The sequence below is a fragment of the Mastigoproctus giganteus genome, chromosome 1 (assembly GCF_048544385.1).
Source record: "Mastigoproctus giganteus isolate SK-2022 chromosome 1, ASM4854438v1, whole genome shotgun sequence".
Lineage (NCBI taxonomy): Eukaryota > Metazoa > Arthropoda > Arachnida > Uropygi > Thelyphonidae > Mastigoproctus > Mastigoproctus giganteus.
Genome location: NC_143575.1, coordinates 203,067,180 through 203,090,689, shown reverse-complemented (window position 1 = coordinate 203,090,689; position 23,510 = coordinate 203,067,180). Strand labels below are relative to the sequence as shown.

Genomic DNA, 23,510 nt, shown 5'->3' with positions numbered 1-23,510 from the left:
TGCAAGTCATTGTTTCGCATAGCAGCGAAACAGTGAGGGGTTACGGAATTGCCCTCTTCCCAAGTATTAAATATTTCTTCCGATGCATTATCTTCTCTTTGCGGCGGGGGGTATCATCCTTCCTATTGTCCTTTGCTGTGGTTCCTATTTGTTTTCCCTTTACACAACATTTACCCAGAAACCCTTTCCTTTTGCTCAGTGACAAGCGAGAGAGGCTTGAATACTCCAAGCATAACAGGCATATTCTGTGCTTTGATTTGCTGCAGATTAAGGTTTCGCCTGCAGCAGTATGACAGAGGTCACATGTGCCAGCAGTTACTGCGAGTGTTGTGTTCTTTGTCTGAGTCATTATTGCCGTTAGCAAGCAGCTTCTGGTTATTGCTGAATTAAAAGATTAAAAGATTTAGAATCCCCGAGGAAGAGTAGCGGCCGTTTTCGATTCCTGAGGCTAACTAGTCAAATAGCTCTATTCATGCAGGATCAATGATAACCTTGAAACAAGGTCAGGTGGTTTTATGGCCAGCATCCATAGTTCAGTTACTATTAATATAAAAATATTAATAAATAATTACCTGATTAAGACACAGGTCAATGAAGAGTATCACTATGTAACTGGTATTCTTAAGATCATGTAGATACTACACATACAACTGTTCATAGATGATTTCATTCCATATTAAACGCACACACAGAGCACATAGAGCTTGCATCTGCACTTATTCTGTTTCAGAGAGTGGTCTTCTACAAACTTCGACATTAAGTCTGATATATCATCATCAATATCATTAATGAATACAGAAAACAACAATGGACCCAACACTGAACCATGGGGGATTCCACTAATAACATTAGTCCATGAAGAGGAGTGTCGATTGATTACCACTCTCTGTCGTCTCCCACTCAACCATCCCTTTATCCATAGCAGCAGTTTGCCTCCAATGCCACACTGCTCCAATTTGTGCAGCAGTCTTCCATGTGCAACAGTATCAAAAGCATTTCTAAGATCCAAATATATGATATCAAAATTATTCTTTGCATCCAGTTCCTTTGCCAAAGTTTAATACACCTCTGGCATTCCTCTCCCTGAATAACTCCTCATGTGTGAATGTCGATGCAAAATATTCATTTAGTTTGTTAGCTACCTGAGCAGGATCATCAACAGTTGATCCATCGATATCAAGTGGACCATTCTGATTCATCCACTTCCTTCTAGAGTTTCCAGAAGTAAAGAACTCTTTGCTGTTTTACTTTGCATCCTTTGCCAAAGATTTCTCGTAATCTGCCTTTGCCTGCCTAACCTCCTTTGTAACTTTGTTACAGACCAGCTTATATCTATCATAGGCTTCTGTGTCACCTGTTAATTTATATCTATCCCATGCATTTTTCTTCTCTACCACATGTCAAATTAGTTTATTTGTTATATTTATTTAGGCCTAAATTTTTAACAATATTTCTTAGTTTATATAAACAGCCTAGTAGCTTCCAAGGTAAGTTCTTTGAATGCTTCTCATTTTAAATTTGCTGTTGGTAACATCATCAGTTGGTCCCACTGTATAGAATTTCAATACGGACTCAGACCACCGTAGTCACCTTTACGAAAGCAAAAACCCTTCTCTTAACCCCTGATGGTAGTTACCTCTTTGAGTAAATCCCACTTCAGCACGCTGTGATCACTGCCACATAGTGGTTCCTTTATCTGCAGATTCTTAATGCATGAAGTATCACTACTGATAATCAGATCAAGAGTATTACTCCCTCTAGTTGCCTCCCAAACATGCTGCTGTAGAAAACAATCATCCAATAAATCCACAAAAGCTTTGCTAGTGTGAGTGGCCAACCCACAAATTCCAGTCAATATCTGGGAAATTAAAATCCCCCATTATAAGACACTGATTTACTGGTCCACTTTATTTCTCTGCACAATTGCTCATTATACTCATCAGATTCATTACGCCTATAACGCACATCTACTCTTATTTTTCCCTTTCCCAGTGTTTATGTCACACCAAACAGACCCAATATTGCATTGGCCACCAACATCAATTGGATGCACTTCCTTAGATTTTATGTGTTTCTTAACTAACAGCATAACCCCTCATCCATTCCTGTCCTGTCTATCCTTTCTGTACACATTGTACTCCCCAAATTCTAGTTCTGCACTGCTTATGTCTGTGTGACACCATGTCTCTGATATACCAACAGTATCTGCGTTTGGTGTCTTGACTAGCACTTCACGCTCATCGAATTTATTAACTATATTCCTAGCATTGATGTACATGCAAGTATACATGCACCTGTTCCTATTCTTAGTTAACCTAACACAACCCATGTGTTTACTTGTACCACACTGACTCCCAGCAGTCTCTGAAATACCCTGCATCTTGTTTCCCAGGCTGCTGCTCATTCCAGTAGAAGCAGTGCAAGAATCACTTTCACCTCTGCCAGTGGCTACTGTTAATCTATTAGTCCTTGTATCCACCCAAGCTAGCAGTTTTACGACCCACCTAACACTGCCTCGATAGCATCAGGAAATATTCTTGCACCCTTTCTATTTAAGTGTATCCCATCCCTGTAAAAGCAGTCTCTCCTGTTAACAAGCACAGACCAGGCTGAGAAAAATTCTACCCCTTGAGCCTTGCACAATCTCTCCCGAGTCGAAGTGATCGACAAGGCTCTCATCATATATTCCCTCCTATCGCGTCTGGGCAGAATTGTAGACAATTTTAAATTCAATTGTAACTCATGGCTTTTTTTCCACATTGACCTGTACTTGTGATGGGATTCTTCTTCTTGCGTAGACTATGCACATGAGGGAGGAGATATAAATTCAGATTGAGGAATAAATTCAAATTGAAGAATGGATGTTTGGAAGTTTGCTTTTAGTTAGCAGGTGGTTGATTGTGGGAAGAAACTTCCATCTGTTGTTGTAGAAGTGGGTATATTAAATGAATTCAAGGAAGAACTAGACAAACTATTGGAAGGAATTGATAGGTGTAATGGGATTTTTTTTTTTTTTTAATTTAAGAACTTAAATGCAGAACTTAAGCCTTTCTTGGTAAGCGAATCCCTTTGTTCCACTCGCCAATCTTATTGCCCTGCTTTGTGCTTATTCCAGCAACTCTACATTCTTTCTAAAATGAGGCCTCCAGACCTGTACGCATTACTCAAGGTATGGCCTGACCATTGCCTTATTTTTTTTTTATGAAAACTCCAAACACGAGAGATATTAGAACCCATAGTACTTAGTACCGTGCTTGGGTTGGAGGTTGAGAAGATGAAAGAAGATATTTGTTGACATTAGTCTTGAACTTCTGTAGACTGTAATTTTCAGGAAATACTTATGAAGGAAGGTTGTTCCAGAAAACAACAGTTGAATGAATAAACGAGGAAGATGAAAAGTTGGTTCTGTGAGTTTGAAGTTGGACAGTAAATGGATGTTGGCTGGTGGCAGCATGTTTCTGACTGTTTTGAAAGAGAGAGCGGGAATTATAGAAGCCAATTCAGAAGAACAGTACCCATGGAAGTATCTGTAGAAGAGGCATGCAGCAGAAACAGTACGTCTATGAGAAAGCAAGTGAAGAGACTCTGTTAGAAATGAATCATTAATTAACCTAACTGCCCTCTTCTGAATGGAATCTAGAAGTCTGAGAGAGGTTTTGGGAGCACCATCCCAGATATGGGAACAATATTCCATGGTAGGGCGGATTTGCGATTTGTACAGAGTGAACAGCTGTTTAGAAGAAAAGTAACGTCGAGAATGAAAGAGAAAACCAAGTTTTTTAGATGCAGAGGAAGCAGTATTTGTAAGGTGCTTGTGCCAAAAGAGAGATTAGAAGTCAGGGTAATTGCCAAAAGAGATATATCATTTTGCCTAGAAATCGGAGTGTCACCATAGATAAGCACAGGACCTGAAGAACACTTTTTGCGAGCTATAAGAAAAGACTGATTTTTATAAGAATTTAAATCAACTAAGTTGTTTTTGCCCCACTGGAGTAATACTTGAAGATCGGCATTTAACGAATTGGTAGCGGATATTTGAGAAGTTGAAGCTAATTGAGCAGGGCAAGGTTTTTCAAAATTGGAAGTGGAATGCAATGTGCTATCATCGGCAAAACTATTGATAGGATTTCCAGTCAATGGAAGAAGGTCATTAATATATAAGGGGAAAAGCGTGGGATCAAGAACTGAACCATGGGTGACACCAGCATTAGTGGAGAAGTTAGAAGACAGAGAGCCATCTACCATCACCCTCAGAGAGTGATCAGAGAGAAAACTGGATAATCGATTACAAAAAACAGTTGGCAAACCATAAGATGGAATCTTCTTTAGAAGACATTTATGCCAAACACGATCGAAAGCCTTTGAGATGTCAAGAGCAATTACTTGTGTTTCAGCAAACGTTTCCATTGAATTTGTCCATAAATGAGTAACATAAGCCAGAATATCACCAGTGGATCGACACTGACGGAATCCATACTGGCAATTGTTGATCAGACGGAAGGTTATTGTTATTTGGTTTTCAGGAGCATTAGCAACTAAGGCCATATTGCTCCGGGATATGCGGTGGTCATTCCCTGACCTTTCTGCATTCTCCGTATTTGGTGGTGACGGGCTCAAACCCCAGTCTAATCAAGAAGCATGTGCTATGCACTGCTTCTCCTTCCCACCTGGCTACGGAGGCGGCACTACAGGCGGAAGTTTTATAGGTAATTTAAGAGTTGGAATTTAATTGATTTATCCATTACTTTAGAAAGAGTAGAAGTAATTGCAATGGGACAATAATTGGATGGGAGAGATTTGTCACCCTTTTTAGGAACTGGCTGGATATTAGCCAATTTCCAAGTAGAAGGAAAAACACCTTTGAAATAAAAAAGTGAAAAAAGATGGCAAAGAAGAGGAGTAAGTTCAGGAGCACAGGTTTTGAGAACAAATGGAGATATGAAGTTCTCTGAGCAGTGCAGACGAGCTGCAAGAGTAGCTCATGGTGTCTTGTCAATGATATACAGGAATTTTTCTAGCAGGGACAGGGATGTGATTATTCCCTTGTATAAGGCATTGGTCAGGCCACACCTTGAGTACTGTATACAGGTCTGGAGGCCTCATTTCAAGAAGGATGTAGAGCTGCTGGAACGAGTACAGAGAAGGGCAACAAGATTAGTGAATGGAACAAAGGGTTGCTCTTACGAAGAAAGGCTTATGTTTTGCAAATTACAGAGCCTGAAGACTAGGCATCGGCGAGGTGATCTGATAGAGGTGTATAAGGCTTTGAATGGCTTAAGCATGCTCAATGCCGATGGGATTTTTCCTCTTGCTCAGAATAATCACCTGAGAGGGCATAAATTCAAATTGAGGAAGGACAGATGTCGGATAGATGTGCGGAAATTTGCCTTTGGCCAGCGGGCAGTTGGTTTGTGGAATAGACTCCCATCGCTTGTTGTTGAAGCTGATAGCCTAAACAAATTTAAGGCTCAGCTGGACAGGTATTTCGAACGAACGGAGGGGTGAAATGGGAGTAGTGGTTGTGTTTTTTTTTTTTTTTTTTTTTTTTTTTTGGCTGATGCTGAATAAGCTTGCTTTCTTGCATCATATGCCTCTGCTAATGCTAATGCTAATACCATCAGGACCTGGAGCTTTCTTACCATCGAGATTCGTCAAAATCCTTCTGACATCCTTTTCATGGAAGACCACAGGAGGAATTGAATGGAGTGTTTTGGGAGGTGTATTACCAAGATCATTAATACATGAGTTGATAGAGAAATGGGATGCTAGCTGGTCAGCTTTATCCTTGGCTGAAGTGACAACAGAACCATCTGGTTTTGACATAGGTGAGAGCAGAGATAGGCAAAAGTTGCAGCCAATAGCTTTGGCAAGAGACCAGAATGCTCGGCTACCATTAGGCCAAGAAGCAAGTTTTCTACTCTTAGCCTGTTCAAAATCTAGTTTGGACTGATTGACTGCTTTTCAATTGTTGCGAGCTTTGGCCTAGGCAGAAATTGAATCAGAAGAATTGGAAACAAGCCAATTACAATATGCAACATTGTTCTCTTGAACACCTTTAGCACATTTATTGGAAAACCAAGGTTTAGATACAGGATGTTACTTTAGAGTGGAGTGTCGAATAAAGGATTCCATTCCTACAAGAATAATTTCACTGACACGATCTGAGCAACGTTGACATCAGAAGTTTTGAAACAATTATCCAATCAAGAAAAAGAAATCTCGCGGGTCATCCCATTTTGCATTCTTGTAATGCCAAACAATACGAGTTTGGGAATAGCCATGAGATAAAGGCTCCATTGGAGAAAAGACAATCACCAAGTTATGATCTGAGGTACCTAAAGGACCACTCACTTCGACTGTGTATGTATAAGGATTGTTTGTGAGAAAAAGATCAAGCATATTGGCTGTATGGTTAGGATTGTCCAGTATTCTTGTAGGTAAATGAACAGTCTGTGCAAGGTCATTAGAAATTGCAAAAGCCTCAGCATCTCAACCAGCTGGGTCAGTGTAACTAGAAAACGGAAGCCAGCTGGAGTCGTGAACATTAAAATCACAAAGGAAAATTACCTCACTGTTAGGAAAGTTGGACTGGAGAAAGTCAAGTTGCAAAGAGAGGAAGTCAAAGAGCTCCAAGTGATTAGTGGAGTTGGGAGAACGGTAGAGACAACAGATGAATTTGACACAATGAGATAGAGAAATTTTAAGCCAGAGAAGATCGAAGAGAGGAGATTCCAAATTACCAATTCTCTGACAGGGAATATCTTTGGTTAAAATATCCCTTACCACTGTTTTTAAATACGGAACTCGTTTTTCGCCATAAAAACCAGTAAGGTAGGCATAAACACACTAACTAAGACTAACAACAGTGAAGGCATTCACAATAATTACCCAATCACACAATTCGACTGTACAATATCTCTGTTTAAGACCACTCCCACTGCACAGAGAGAAGTTGTACCCAAGATCTGGAGTTCAGCCATATTTTTATTCAAAAAAGAAAAATATCAAAGCTACACATGGACAAAAGTAGACATTTAGGCTGACATCGATTGTATAACCCCAAATCACTTGTTGGGCATATACCTTTGTGTCTATCTAGGGATATAATTAATTTAACATTGTGGTAATTACAGTATAGCCTATAAAAATCGGATATTTTTTCCCGGATAAGCAAAATAAGAAACGAAAGGAATGTCATCACGATAATAAGAGAATATGAGAAAACAAAATAGGAAACAAACGAAAATATTTATTTTTTAACACTTAAATACTAACAGTATACAATCAGTTCATAAAAATCACTTTACTTACAATAATCACAGTTTAATGATATCAAAATCACAGATTAAAATTTACAAAAAATCATACAAATTATAATCAAATGTTTAAGTATTATAATAATCTTAATATACTTAAATAATCTTAATAATATTTAAGTAATCTTACGTATTATAATAATAAGAAGAAAATGGGATGTTTTTGGTAATACTGCGATTTAGTGTTGTGAGTCACGGTCAGCTCGCAAGTCACCGCCAGCTCCAACCTGTCGTGAATCGTATTCTGACGGAGCAGTTCCTTAATTCTGCACTGGATGCGTACAAAAAATTAACCCCGGGGGCTTACATCTGGTGAGTATGGGCTTGGCACACCCAGGGTCCTGAGCTGGATATCATCATTCTTCTCTTTCTTGGTGAATCCCTTCTACTTTTGACTCTCTCTCTCTCTCTTCCTCTCTCTCTCTCTCTCTCACTCTCACTCTCACTCGGGAACTTTTTTTTTTCCTGGTGCAGCATAAGCCTCAGGCTTCCTTGCACCATATGGCTATTAAATATAATAAATTATTACATATATATACAAATAATCACAAAATATACTCATATTATTATTTTCAGTCAATACAAAATATATTACCTGAAAATAATAATTAAAAATTAATAATTATTACCTATTTCCATTATTGTTTTTATAACTATCTACTTATATTTTTATAATCAAATTCTTTTGTAGTCAGGAAATTGTTTTTTATTCTTTCTTCAAACGAAAAAAAAAAAATTACTGCAAGTATGTAGTATGGCAAATACCGTGAGTGTTGTGCATGCTCAGTCAAGTCGGAACTGCTCCGGCACATCGCCGGCACCGTAACAATATTGTTACGGTGGGGACTGCAAATATGGTGAATGTCATGCATGCACCATGACAATTCCCAGTGCATAGACTTGCAGATACAGCGGCAACCGGCAGATACAGTGAGTATTCCGCATGCTCACAAAGTCAGAATACGATTCACGACAGGTTGGAGCTGGTGGTGACTTGCGAGCTGACCGTGACTCATGACACTAATAATCTGGGGGATATTTTTTCCCACAGATTATTACTGTTTATCTGACATCCATTTAGGCATAAACATTCTTCCATATATTATGGAAGGTTGTTAACTGTTTAAACACCTATCCCTGAGATTATATTACATTATGTAAAATTTCATTATGATGTAAAAGTATATTGTTAAAATGTATAGCCATGTTTCAACATACTGTAACAAACGAAGCATGTAGATATAATAACTGTATATTATTCAGACCTTTACGTATGTTTCAATATAATTATGAGAAGGAAAATCGACATGGGGAACAAAATTTTTAAATCAACTAGATGACTGTTATTTGTATCAACATGTCAGGGAAAGTACTAGAGAAAAGAATATTCTAGACATCATCACCCATGAATCAGACGACATAACAGGGCTGACAGTAGAGGAACCAGTAGCAGGAAGTGATCACGGAGTTCTACGGTGGCTGATAAAGAGAGAGGTAGCAGTAGTAAAAGGCAAAGGAATGGGGTATAATTTCAGAAAAGGAAATTACGATGCCTTAATGTACTACATGGCCTCTATTAACTGGGTAGATATCGCACAGAGAATGAATACAATTGAACTGTGGTATGCTTTTAAAACATTAATCGCAGATGCCTTGAATGCGTATTTACCATTAAAAAAATACTCCACGAGGAGGGTTCCAAGTTGGATGAATAGTGAAGTTGCCACATTACTTGAGCAGAAAAAAGGTGGCATGGAAAGGTTACAGAGCAATAAAAAGTACTGAAGCCTATATAACAGCTACAAGATTATCTGTAATAGAGCCACAGAAAAGGTTTGACAGGCAAAGGCAGTTTATGAGAAATCACTAGCAAACAGAGCAAAGAGGGGGGTAAGGAATCCTTCATATATATAAAAATGCCAAGAAGAGCAGGACAAACCAGATCGGACCTTTATGTAAGGGAAAGGGGACAGTATTAAACAGCTGCCGTTACAGATGAACTCAACAGTTATTTTGCATCGATATTTACAAATGAAAAACCTTTTGTGGCAATGGGAAATTGTGGGAGCGAAGTTAAAAAATATGTAATTAATGATATTGAAATTTCGCAAGATTATTTAATGAAAAAACCTTCGAGCCTACAGGCCAGTAAAGCTCCTGGAGTTGATGGAATATACCCTATAATCTTAAGGGAGGCGGCAAGTGAGTGCATTGAACCATTGAGGCTAATTATGCTAGCATAACTAGACTCTTGGGGAGATTCCTTTGGATTGGAAAAGTGCCAATGTATCTCCCATACATAAGGGTGGCTCTAATAGTGAAGTGGGAAATTATCAACCTGTCAGTGGTAGGGAAAATCATGGAGGCAATGATCGAGTGTGGAATTCAGGATCATTTGGATAGAACTGAAATTCTCAAGGATACTCAGCATGGTTTTGTAAAGGGAAAATTATGTTTAACAAATCTGGTTCGCTATTTTGAAAGGGTCACTCACAAGCTGGATTTAGGGAATAATTTCAACATTGTTTATGTATATTTCAGCAAAGCTTTTGACTCAGTCCCACATAATCGGTTACTTTATAAGCTGGAACAGGTTGGAATCAGCATTAGCATTAGCATTAGTAGAGGCATATGATGCAAGAAAGCAAGCTTATTCAGCATCAGCCAAAAAAAAAAACCCCACTCCCATTTCACCCCTCCGTTCGTTCGAAATACCTGTCCAGTTGAGCTTTAAATTTGTTTAGGCTATCAACTTCAACAACAAGTGATGGAAGTCGGTTCCACCAACCAACCACCCGCTGGCCAAAGGCAAATTTCCGCACATCTATCCGACATCCGTCCTTCCTCAATTTGAATTTATGCCCTCTGAGCTGATTATTCTGAGCAAGGTGAAGAATCCCATTGGCATTGAGCATGCTCAAACCATTCAAAGCCTTATACACCTCTATCAGATCACCTCGCCGGTGCCTAGTCTCCAGACTCTGTAATTTGCAAAACTTAAGCCTTTCTTCGTAAGAGCAACCCTTTGTTCCATTCACTAATCTTGTTGCCCTTCTCTGTACCCGTTCCAGCAGTTCTACATCCTTCTTGAAATGAGGCCTCCAGACCTGTATACAGTACTCAAGGTGTGGCCTGACCATTGCCTTATACAAGGGGATAATCACCTCCTTATCCCTGCTAGAAAAATTCCTGTATATCATTGACAAGACACCATGAGCTACTCTTGCAGCTCGTCTGCACTGCTCAGAGAACTTCATATCTGCCTGCACAATTACCCCCAGGTCCTTTTCATTCTCCACCACTGTCAGTGTAGTACTGCAGAGTTGATACGTTGCTCTGGGGTTACTGTTTCCCATATGTAGTACTTTACATTTGTCAATGTTAAACTTCATTTGCCACCTCTCAGCCCATCTGTTCAACCTTTCCAGATCCTGTTGCAGCAGCATAGCGTCAGTAGTGTCCTTAACGACCCTGCCAACCTTTGTATCATCTGCAAACTTGGACATTAAACTTGATATCCCATCATCAATATCATTCATAAACACCGAAAACAACAACGGACCCAACACTGAACCTTGAGGAACTCCACTAATAACATTAGTCCACGTTGAGCAGTGTCCATTGATTACCACTCTCTGTCTTCTGCCACTCAACCATCCCCTTATCCATAGCAGCAATTTGCCTCCAATGCCACACTGCTCCAATTTGTGCAGCAGTCTTCCATGTGCAACAGTATCAAAAGCCTTTCTAAGATCCAAATATATAATATCAAAGTTATTCCCTGCATCCAGTTCTTTTGTGACTACATCATAGTATCCAATCAAATTGGTCAGGCAAGACCTGCCCTTAACAAAACCATGCTGCGTCTGAGCTATAACTGAATTCTTGTCTAGATGATCCTGCAGTGCTTCTTTAACCAGTGCCTCCATTAATTTACCTGGAACAGAAGTTAAACTAACAGGTCTATAATTACTTGTGTCAGCCTTTGATCCTCCTTTGTGAATTGGGGTTACATTTGCACATCTCCAGTCTATGGGTACCTCCCCTGAGTCCAAAGAAGCTCTCATAATTATGGCTAGGGGTTTGCATATTTCCTTTGCTGCCTCCTTTAATATAACTGGATAGATCCCATCCACCCCAGGTGCCTTTTTTATGTTTATCCTCAACAATCTCTCCTCCACTTTCCTCTCAGTTATTACAAAATCATCCAGCTCACTGCCAATGTTTACTTTACCTACATCATTCTCCTTCCTGAATAACTCCTCATGCGTGAATGTAGATGCAAAATACTCGTTTAGATTGTTAGCCACCTGAGCAGGATCCTCAACTGTTGAACCATCAGTATCCAGTGGACCAATCTGATTCATCCCTTTCCTTCTCGAGTTCAAATATGTAAAGAATTCTTTTCTGTTTTTCTTTGCATCCTTTGCCAAGGATTTTTCGTAGTCTGCCTTTGCCTGCCTAATCTCCTTTGTGACTTGGTTACAGACCAACTTATATCTATCATAGGCTTCCATGTCACCCATTAATTTGTATGTATCCCATGCATTTTTCTTCTCTGCCACATGCCTCATTAGTTCATCTGACAACCATTTAGGCCTAAACCTTGAACAATATTTCTTAGTTGGTATGTAAAGCCTGGTAGCCTCCAAGATTAGTTCCTTGAATGCTTCCCATTTTGAGTTTGCTGTTGGTAACATCATCAGTTGGTCCCACTGTATAGAATTTAAATACTGTCTCAGACCATCATAGTCGCCTTTACGAAAACAAAAACCCTTCCCTTTACCTCTGATGGTAGTTACCTCCTTGAGTAAATCCCACTTCAACACACTGTGATCACTGCCACCTAGTGGTTCATTTATCTGCAGATTCTTAATGTATGAAGAATCACTACTGATAATCAGATCAAGAGTATTGCTCCCTCTTGTTGCCTCACGAACATGCTGATGTAGAAAACAATCATCCAATAAATCCACAAAAGCCTTGCTAGTGTGCAAGTGACCAACCCACAAATTCCAGTCAATATCTGGGAAATTAAAATCCCCCATTACAAGACTCTCTGATTTACTGGCCCACTCTATTTCCCTGTACAATATCTTATTATACTCATCAGAGTCATTAGGCCTATAGCACACTCCTACTCTCAATTTTGATTTCCCTATGCTTATGTCACACCAAACTGACTCGACACTGCCCTGTCCATCGATGTCGACTGGCTTCACTTCCTTGGACTTTGTGTTTCTTAATTAATAGCATAACCCCTCCTCCCCTCCTGTCCTGTCTATCCTTTCTATACACATTGTATTCCCCAAATTCCAGTTCTGCATTACTTATATCTGTGTGACACCACGTCTCTGATATCCCAACAATATCTGCCTTTGATGTTTTGAGCAATACCTCAAATTCATCAAATTTATTTACCAAACTCCTAGCATTGGTGTACACGCAGGTATACATGCACCTGTTTCTATTCTTAGCTACCCTAACACAACCCATGTGTTTACTTGTACCGCAATGACTACCAGCAGTCTCTGAAATATCCTGCATCTTGTTTTCCAGGCTTCTGCTCATTTCAATAGAAGCAGTGCAAGAATCACTTCCACCTCTGCCAGTGGCTACTGTTAATCTATTAGTCCTTGTATCCCCCCCCCAACTAGCAGTTTTCCGACCCACCTAACACTGCCTCGACAGCATCAGCAAATATTCTTGCACCCTTTCTATTTAAGTGTATCCCATCCCTGTAGAAGCAATCTCTCCTGTTAACAAGTACAGTCCAGGCTGAAAAAAATTCTACCCCTTGAGCCTTGCACAATCCCTCCAGGGCCGAATTGATCGACAATGCTCTCATCATATACTCCCTCCTATCATGTCTGGGCAGAATTGCAGACACTTTCAAGTTCAACCCTAATTCACGGCTTTTTTCAACAGTGACCTGTACTTGCTAAGTAATTCCGCCGGTCTCCTACTCTTAATATCATTAGTGCCAACGTGTACAACTATATCACCTTTTGTGCCCTTAAAAGATGATATCCGCTCTACAACGTCATCAACCTTTGCCCCTGGCAGACATACCCTGGTCGAATCAGTGGGAAAATCCTTAGATGGATAGCAGGATGGCTTCAGGGCAGGAGGCAGAGGGTTGTGATAAATGGCTATTCCTCAGATTGGGTTGATGTAAGAAGTGGGTGTCCCAAGGATCAGTATTAGGACCACTGTTTTTAATTTTCATAAATGATATCGATGAAGGGATAGAGGGCATGATGTCTAAATTTGCAGATGATGTTAAAATTGGTAGAGTAGTTAATGATCACTGTCAAGCTGAGCTTCTTCAGAGAGAGACCTAGATAGACTTCAGGAATGGTCAGAAAAATGAAATGGCAGTTATGCTTTAATCCAACAAAGTGTAAGGTATTAAACCTGGGAAACAGTAATCCCAAAATAACTTATTCACTTGGTGGAGTTCAACTAAACCCAGTACTGGAGGAAAGGGATTTTGGTGTTATGATACAGTCAGACATGAAATTCTCTGAGCATTGTAAACAGGTTGCAAGGAATGCCCATGGTGTCCTATCGATGATCTATCGACCTTTTGCAAGTAGAGATAGGGATGTGATAATCCCATTATATAAGGCTTTTGTTAGACCACACTTAAGAAAGACATCGAGCTTCTTGAAAGGGTGCAAAGATGGGTAACTCTCCTGGTGAGATCGGCAAAAGGGCATCCTTATGAAGAAAGTCTTCGAATATGTGGGTTGCAGAATTTGGAAATTAAACACCTTAGAGGAGAATTGATTGAGGTGTTTAAGGCTCTGAGAGGCATGCAGTAAAATGAATAAGGACAAAATTTTCAAGATTATAAATGATGCTAGCACTAGGGGACATAAATTCAAGTTACGGGGCGCAATGTTTAGATTGGACTGCAGGAACTTTTATTTTAGCCAGTGAGTTATAAATTACTGGAATAAGTTGCCTACATGGGTGGTAGAGGCTGATAGTTTGGGGAAATTCAAAGGTCATCTGGATAGTACTTTTGGGTGAAGGAAGCGCATAGGATGATAGGTTTAATTTCCTTTTCTTTTATTAATTATTATTAGTTATTTTATTTTTTATTTTTTTATCATTGTTTTATTCGGGTTTTTTTGTTTTTTTTTTTTTTTTGGCTGCTGCTGTTATTTGTTATTTTTTTTTTAGGAGCATTAGCAACTAAGGCCATATTGCTCCGGGAAATGCGGTGGTCATTCCCTGACCTTTCCTCATCCTCCGTATTTAGTGGTGACGTGGCTTTTTGGCTGGTGCAGCATAAGCCATAGGCTTTCTTGCACCATGCGGCCATTACTAATACTGAATACTAATACATTATGATGTAAAAGTATATTGTTAAAATGTATAGCCATGTTTCAATATACTGTAACAAACGAAGCATGGAGATATAATAACTGTATATTATTTGTTCAAGTTTCTATGCTAACGGTTTGAGCAATTAACTTATCTGGTGATATACTTTAATTCATATTTTGTCACAATCTGTAAGAAAACATATTTTTATAATTGCTTTGCTTTGCTAAAACGGAATCTCTATTTACTCCGTAGTGTGTGTCACAGAGTAGTAACATATGCGTTCTGCTCACCTGAGGGATTGAATGGCTGCGGCTAGCTGCAAGGCCATTACACACGTGATCATGACCTATTTCCGAATGGTTCGTAGAAACATGAAAAGTGTCTGATAGCTGTTGCTAGTAGCGGAACTCAAAAGGAGTTTTCAGGCAGAAAATTAAGGAAGGAATAGCATTCCTTGGGTGAGAAAGCAGTCGAAGCTTACCTGAGATTAAGTTGAAGCCAAAAATTTGTAGTTATGATTAATGTTAAAAACTATTTCTAAAACAGACAAAACACATTTGGCTTGTTTTACTTTATTTTTTTTACACTTTCAGGGTCATTAGATTTAGAAATTTTAAACCTGCAAACTGGTATATCAAATTTAATCGTTTTTTGCCCCTCTCGTTAACAGATCACTATTATTATTATTATTATTACCCTTATGGTGCAAGGAAGCCTGAGGCTTATACTGCACCAGCCAAAAAAATTTCTGAGTTACTCTGTTGTTGTTGTTGTTTGGTTTTTAGGAGCATTAGCAACTAAGGCCATATTGCTCCGGGGATATGAGGTGGTCATTCCCTGACCATTCTGCATCTTCCGTATTTGGTGGTCACGGGCTCAAACCCCGGTCTAATCAAGAAGCGTGTGCTACGCACTGCTGCTCCTGTCTACCCGGCTATGGAGGCGCCCAAGGGTTACTCTGAGAGAGAGAGAGAGAGAGAGAGAGAGAGAGAGAGAGAGAGAGAGAAGTAAAAGGGAATCACCAAGAAAGAGAAGAATGATGGTGCCAAGCCCATACTCACCAGATGTGATCCCCTGGGTGGTCTTTAGTTGCATAAAATATGGGAAACAAATGAAATGTCAGATGTAATGCTAAATCTTATTTTCTTCTGTACTACCTTTGGTAAGATTCCAAAGAAATATGATTTAATGTTTAGGAAGATATATACTCAAAGTTATTATTATTGCTAGCCATATTGTGCAAGGAAGCCTGAGGCTTCCTTGCACCAGCCAAAAAAAATTTCAGAGTTACCCTGAGAGACAGAGGAAGTCAGACGTAGAAGGGAATTACCAAGATAAAGAAGAATGATGATATTCAGCTCGAGACCCTGGGTATGCCAAGCCCATACTCACCAAATGTTAGCCCCTGGGATACGTTATCCATGTATTTAAAATATCAAAATAGTAGTAGCAGTGAGAAATGAAGCAAGAAAGCAAGCTTATACAGTATCAGCAAAAAAAAAAAAAAAAAAAAAAAAACCACTTCACCCACCTTACCCTCCAAAAATTTGTCTTGTTCTTCCTTGAATCCGGTTGATGTTGCTGGACAATGCAATGTTTAGTCTGTTTGGTGTGACATAAGCACTGGGAAAGGAAAAATGAGAGTAGGTGTGTGTTACAGGCCAAATGAATCTGATGAGTATAATGAGCAGTTGTGCAGAGAAATAGAGTGGGCCAGTAAATCAGAGTGTCTTATAATGGGGGATTTTAATTTCCCAAAGATAGGCTGGAATTTGTGGGTTGGTCACTCAAACACTAGCAAGGCTTTTGTGGATTTATTCGATGATTGTTTTCTACAGCAGCATGTTCGGGAAGCAACTAGAGGGAGTAATACTCTTGATCTGATTATCAGCAGTAATTCTTCATACATCAAGAATCTGCAGATAAAGGAACCACTAGATGGCAGTGATCACAGTGGGATTTACTCAAAGAGGTAACTACCATCAAGGGTAAAGGGAAGGGTTTTTGTTTTCGTAAAGGTGACTACGATGGTCTGAGACAGTATTTAAATTCTACTGGGAACAACTGATGATGTTACCAACAGCAAATTCAAAATGGGAAGCATTCAAAGAATTAATGTTGGAAGCTACTAGGCTTTTCATACCAACAAAGAAATATTGTTCAAAATTTAGGCCTAAATGGATGTCAGATGAACTAATTAGACATGTAACAGAGAAGAAAAATGCATGGGATACATATAAATTAACATGTGACACAGAAGCCTATGCTAGATATAATCTGGTCTGTAACCAAGTTACAAAGGAGGTTAGGCAGGCGAAGGCAGATTACAAGAAATCTTAGGCAAAGTATGCAAAGTAAAACAGCAAAGAGTTCTTTAATTATGTAAACTCTAGAAGGAAGGGGATGAATCAGATTGGCCCACTTGATATTGATGGTTCAACTGTTGATGATGTTGCTCAGGTAGCTAACAAACTAAATGAATATTTTGCATCTACAGCCAGAGGTGTATTCAACTCTGGCAGTAAGCTAGATAATCTTGTAATATCTGAGAGTAAAGTGGAGGAGAAATTGTTGAAGATAAACATAAGAAAGGCACCTGGGGTGGATGAAATCTATCCACTTATATTAAAGGACGCGGCAAAGGAAGTAAGAAAACCTTTAGCCATAATTATGAGAGCTTCCCTGGACTAAGCGGAAGGTACCCATGGACTGGAGATGTGCAATTGTGACCCCAATCCACAAAGGAGAATCATAGGGAGACACAGGTAATTACAGACCTGTTAGTTTAACTTCTGTTCCAGGGAAATTAATGGAGGCACTGATTAAAGAAGCATTGCAGGATCATCTAGACAAGACTTTAGTTATAGCTGGGACACAGCATGGGTTTGTTAAGGGGAAATCTTGTCTGACTAATTTAATTGGATACTGTGATGTAGTTACAAAGGAACTGGATGCAAAGAATAACTTTGATATCATATATTTGAATATTAGAAAGGCCTTTGATACTGTTGCACATGGAAGACGGCTGCACAAATTGGAGCAGTATGGCAATGGGGGCAAATTGCTGCTATGGATAAAAGGATGGTTGAGTGGGAGAATACAGAGAGTGGTAATCAATGGGCACTGCTCTTTGTGGAAAATGTTATTAGTGGAGTCCTTCAGGGTTCAGTGTTGGATCCATTGTTGTTTTCTGTATTTATACTTGATATTGATGATGGTATATCAGGCTTAATGTCCAAGTTTGCAGACTATACGAAGGTTGGCAGGGTTGTTAATGATGACTGTACACTGCTGCAACAGGATGTAGAAAAGTTGAGCAGATGGGCTGAGAGGTGGCAAACGACGTTTAACATTGACAAATGTAAAGTACTATATATGGGAAGCAGTAATCCCAGAGTAACGTATCAATGGTAGTAGGTAGACAGTGGTAGAGAATGAAAAGGACCTGGGGGTAATTGTACAGGCAGATATGAAGTTTTCTGAGCAGTGCAGACGGGCTGCAAGGGTAGCTCATGGTGTCTTGTCAATGATATACAGGAATTTTTCTAGCAGGAATATGGAGGTGATTATCCCCTTGTATAAGGCAATGGTCAGGCCATACCTTGAGTACTGTATATAGGTCTGGAGGCCCCATTTTAAGAAGGATGTAGAGCTTTTGGAATGAGTACAGAGAAGGGCAACAAGATTAGTGAACAGAACAAAGGGTTGCTCTTACAAAGAAAGGCTTAAGTTTTGCAAATTACAGTGTCTGGAGACTAGTCACCTGCGAGGTGATCTGATTGAATTGTATAAAGCCTTGAATGGTTTGAGCATGCTCAATGCTGATGGGATTCTTCCTCTTGCTCAGAATAATCGCCTGAGAGGGCATAAATTGAAATTGAGGAAATACAGTTGTAGGATAGATGTGTGGAAGTTTTACTTTAGCCAGCGTTGATTGCTGGAACCAATTTCCATCTGTCATTGTAGAAGTTGATAACTTAAATAGATTCAAGGCAGAACTTGACAAACATTTGGAGCGAGTGGATGGGTGAAATAAGGTTTTTTTTTTTTTTTTGGCTGATGCTATATAAGCTTGCTTTCTTGCATCATGTGCCCTTGTTAATGCTAATTTATTAAAACCATCTACTTCCACAACAACAGGTGGAAGACTATTCCAGCAATCAACCACTCAGTGGTTGAAGACTAACTTCCACATATCTATCCTGCAACCATTTCTTTCCTCAACTTAAATTTATTCCCATTCATGTGTGTAGTCTCAGTAAGAGGAAGAATGCCATTCGCATTCAGCTTACTCAATCCCTTCAAGAGCTTAAAGACTTCATTCATTTCACTCCAAAGATGCCTAGTCTCTCTAGATGCTGCAATTTGCAGAACTGAAGCCTTTATAGGTAAAAGCACCCTTCTTCCCCTTCCTCACCAATCTGGTAGCCCTTCTCTGCACCCATTACAGTAGATTATATCTTTCTAAAGTGAGCCCTCCAGGCCTGTACACAGTACTCTAGATATGGCCTAGATAAAAGAATAATCAAATCCTTATGTTTGTTTGTTTTTGTTTGTTATTTGGGTTTTAGGAGCATTAGCAACTAAGGCCATATTGCTCCGGGAATATGCGGTGGTCATTCCCTGACCTTTCTGCATCCTCCGTATTTGGTGGTGACGGGATCGAACCCCGGTCTAATCAAGAAGCGTGTGCTACGCACTGCTGCTCCTTCCCACCTGGCTACGGAGGCGCGCTCAAATCCTTACTCCTGCCTGCAAAGTTTCTGTGTGTGTGTATATATATATATATATATACATCATTGACAAACCCCATGAGCTGTCCTTGCAGCATGTCCGCACTGTTTAGAGAATTTTATATCTGGCTGCATAATTACCCCAGGTCTTTTTCATTTTCTGCTACCCTGAGTTTAGTAGACAATGAAAGTTGATAAGTTATTCTGAGATTACTGCTACCCATGTGCAGTACTTTACATTTGTTGATATTAAACATCAATTGCCATTTTCTAGCTCTTCGTCCTGATTTTCTAAATCTTGTTGCAGTAGCAGACTGTGATTACTACTGTTAACCACCTTGCCAACCTTTATATCATCTGGAAACTTTGACATTTAGCCTGATATATCTGCATCACTTTCATTAATAAAACATTGAAAACAACAATGGGTCCAGCACTGAACCCTGGGAAACTCCACCAGTAACATTAGTTCACAAAGAGCAGTGTCCTTTGATAACCACTCAGTCTTCTTTCACTTAACTCTCCCTTTATCCATAGCATTAACTATCTCTTAATGCCATATTGCTCCAGTTTATACATCGGTTTTTTTATGTGCATTTTCCAATAGAAACAGTGCAAGAATCACCTCTGCCTGTGGCTCTAGTTAGTCTTAGTCTGTGTGTATTCCCAAGCCAGCAGTTTTCCGACCCACCTATCACTGCCTCGAGAGAATCGGCAAACATTCTTGCACCCCTCTATTTAAATGTATTCTATACCTGAATAAACTGTAGCATAATTTGTGTGCCATATGAAAATGTGAATTTTCAGTTTCAAGTGGTGAGGAATGCAATGTAATTGGAAATTTTCAAAGAAATATGCATAAGAACAATGTGCAGCAAATAAAAAAAAAAAATGCAGAAATAAATGTAGCATTTCATGTGATAGTGTCATGTATTTATTTCTATTTTGCATTGTGTATTAGTATTAGTAATGGCCACATAGTGCAAGAAAGCCTAAGGCTTATGCTGCACCAGCCAAAAAAAAGAAGAATAAAATAATATTAATAAAAAATTTAAATTAAATAAATAATTAATAAATGAAAAGGAAATAGGCAACCTATGTGTTTCCCTCCTCCCATAGGTAACTATCCAGCTGATCTTTGAATTTCCCCAAACTATCAGCCTCCAGCACCCATGTAGGTAACTTATTTCAGTAATTAATAACTCGCTAGCTAAAATAATATGTATCATAGTAGCAAATTCTTTTGAGATCTGTTAATCATGTATGTGAATTATTTTTTGATAGTGAAATAGCAAAAAAAAATGTTGTTGAAGAAAAAAAATAGGCATTGTTAGTGAAATTGCATAGAGAGGGAAAGAAGATTTAATGATAGTTTTCAAATATGTTTATTTTTTGATTTCTGCAGATATCAATAATTAAAATGATTCCAAGCTATCTTTCATTGTGGAGACCTTTCCTAATAAAAAGAATGACCATCTCGAATGCTACTTGTTCTCAGTGCTAATTTTGGAAGGTAATCCTCTAGGAATATAATTTTGGGCTTCTTCTGCTGACCAATGTAAAAATATATGAGATTCCTTTAGAAAACTGCATGCATTTAGCATTGATGAATTCCACTGTTATAGTAAGCATTCATATGTGTGCTGATAATAAGACTGTACCCCTTCCTAAGAAATTAGATGAATATTTTTGGATGTTTACTGTACTGCCATTTAGAAAGAAGTGCAAATAGGAAATATAAATTCAGTTCTACAAAAACCTTTTCAATTAATGCATGTCTCTGAAGTGAAAAAGTTTTGAAGTATGTATGCATTAGCATTAGTAGATGCATATGATGCAAGAAAGCAAGCTTATATATTCCATTCACTCTGGAAGTTTGTCTAGTTCAGCACTGAATTTATTTATGCTTTCAAATTCTACAATAACATATGGAAGTTTCTTTCAGCAATCAACCCCACTAGCTAAAGAAAATTTTCGCACACATCTATTCAACAACTGTCTTTCCTGAATTTGAATTTATGCCCCCTCAGGTTCTGAACCTGAGCAAGCGGAAGGATCCCATCAGCATTGAGCTTGCTCAAGCCCTTATACACCTTAATCAGATCACCTGACAGGTGCCTTCCAGACTCAGCAGTTTACAGAACTTGATAACAGCAACCCTATTTGTTCCACTCACTTATCTCATTGCCCGCCTCTCTACTCATTCCAGCAGCTCTACATATTTCAAAAAATGAGACCTCTAGACCTGTATGCAGTACTCAAGGTGTAGCCTAACTATTGCCTTATACAAGGGGATAGACACCTTATCCATGCTAGCAAAATTCCAATATGTCATTGTCCCCTCAGGTGATTAATCTGGGCAAGAGGAAATAGGCAACCTATGTGTTTCCCCCCATCAGCATTGAGCTTGATTTAAAATCTGGACCTTTTAGGTACTGATATCACTTGTGTTGAAAAGGGAGCAATATTACCACTGGGTTAAAGATGATGTATGGAAGCCTAACTTCTCAATAAAGTTAAATATAAAGTACATAAATGACTACTTTTTTTTGTAGAAACTTTTAGGGTCAATTTGTGTTATAGGATCAGCAGTCAGTTTACACTAAAATGCCATATCATAAATGAATCGGTCAGCATTGAACAGGGAAGCAGTACTTATACAGAAATAGCCTTGCACCTTGTTCAAAAGGTATTGAATGTGAAAGTCTAGTAGACCCATCTAAAGCCCTTTTACATCAGCCATGTCAAATTAGAGTTAATGAAGTAATCTGTAAAGGCTTTAGAGCTTTAGACAAGAATAGTAATTGCTTTACGTATCTTCTGCAGCTCAGTTTTCTAAAACTAAGTTTTCTAAAGCCTAATTTTATTATTATAAAGTAAACAAATTGTTATTGGATACATAAATACACAAGTAAGGAAAATTTTCTATAATCATGACTTTAAATGAATTGTTACTTTTGTGAGTTATTTCCATTAAGAGATAACACAATTGAAACTACTGTTACTCCATGATCATTACTTTTATAAAAAGTGTCCATGTTCTGGAACCTGTACTGATCCCCTGATCACATGCACAACTCCTCTCAATGGTTAGGTCAATCAGAGAGATGCAGTTAACCTGTAAAGCTTAGTTCCCTTGTATTTGTATATATATATATATTAGTTTTCTGGTATATATGAATTTTAAACCCATGGAGGGGATACATATCTGTATCCCCCCTCCCTATACTTCTATTTATTGCCTTATCTTTAATATAGGTATATCATGAATGCATCTCTTCAGCAAGAATATAAATTTATAATGTTAGTATGGATTTAAAAATCCATGTACATAAATTCAAGTGAGATCTTTAGAGAATAGAATAGGTTACTGGATCTCTCTGATTGACAAATCAAGGGTGACTCACTTTCTGTATGATATCATCTCCCTTCTCTTACTTGCCTGGACATCTTGACCCCTGAGAGGAGTTAAGCATATGGTCGAATGACTAGTACATGTTCCAGAACATGATACTCTTTATAAAGGTAATTATCATGGAGTTAATGGTGGTATAAATTGTAGTTATCTTTGAAGAAGATAGTGCCTAGATTTGGATTGATGAGTATACATTTATTGCAAATATAGTATACTTAGAAATAAATGAAGTTAGGAGCAGAAATTGCTGATAAGTATGTATAGTGATCACTTTTTAGAAGCAGATTTTCATCAAAAATTACTTTCTTAATATATAGTAATCTTTTGGTTAATGTTTACTTATAAAGGGTTATATTTTTTAGAGCCTCCTGACAAATGTATCAAAGATAACGAAGAGCATACTCAATAAACTAGGAGTTTTTACAATTTCTTCTTTTCATGCATATATCTGTGCTCGTAGTCCATCTCTTTTGACAAATTTATTGTCTGGACGTGGTGTCACCAAAAGGAGGGCTCGTGGTATGCTGTCAAGGTCCAACAGTGGAAAGTAAGTTTTTTATATTATCCATAATGTTTCATTATAAATTCATGAAGTTTATAAGCAGAATAAATGAATAAGTCTATATTCAATTTTAGTACTGAATATTTAACCTTCCCATCACCTGCATCCCCAGTTTTAACAAAGATGCTTATATGTCAACTATGTAA

General features: G+C 38.5%; 1 protein-coding gene across 7 annotated transcripts in view; it reads left to right on the top strand.

Annotated features, from left to right (window-relative positions):
• LOC150091454 (protein still life, isoform SIF type 1-like) overlaps window positions 1-23,510 on the top strand; it is a 1,372,582-nt gene that overhangs the window by 856,076 nt on the left and 492,996 nt on the right. For all 7 annotated transcript variants that reach the window (XM_090375616.1, XM_090375656.1, XM_090375640.1 and 4 more), the window contains one exon: window positions 23,165-23,349. In XM_090375616.1, the coding sequence (XP_090231742.1) occupies window positions 23,165-23,349 (185 nt within the window). The remainder of the gene's footprint in view (window positions 1-23,164; window positions 23,350-23,510) is intronic.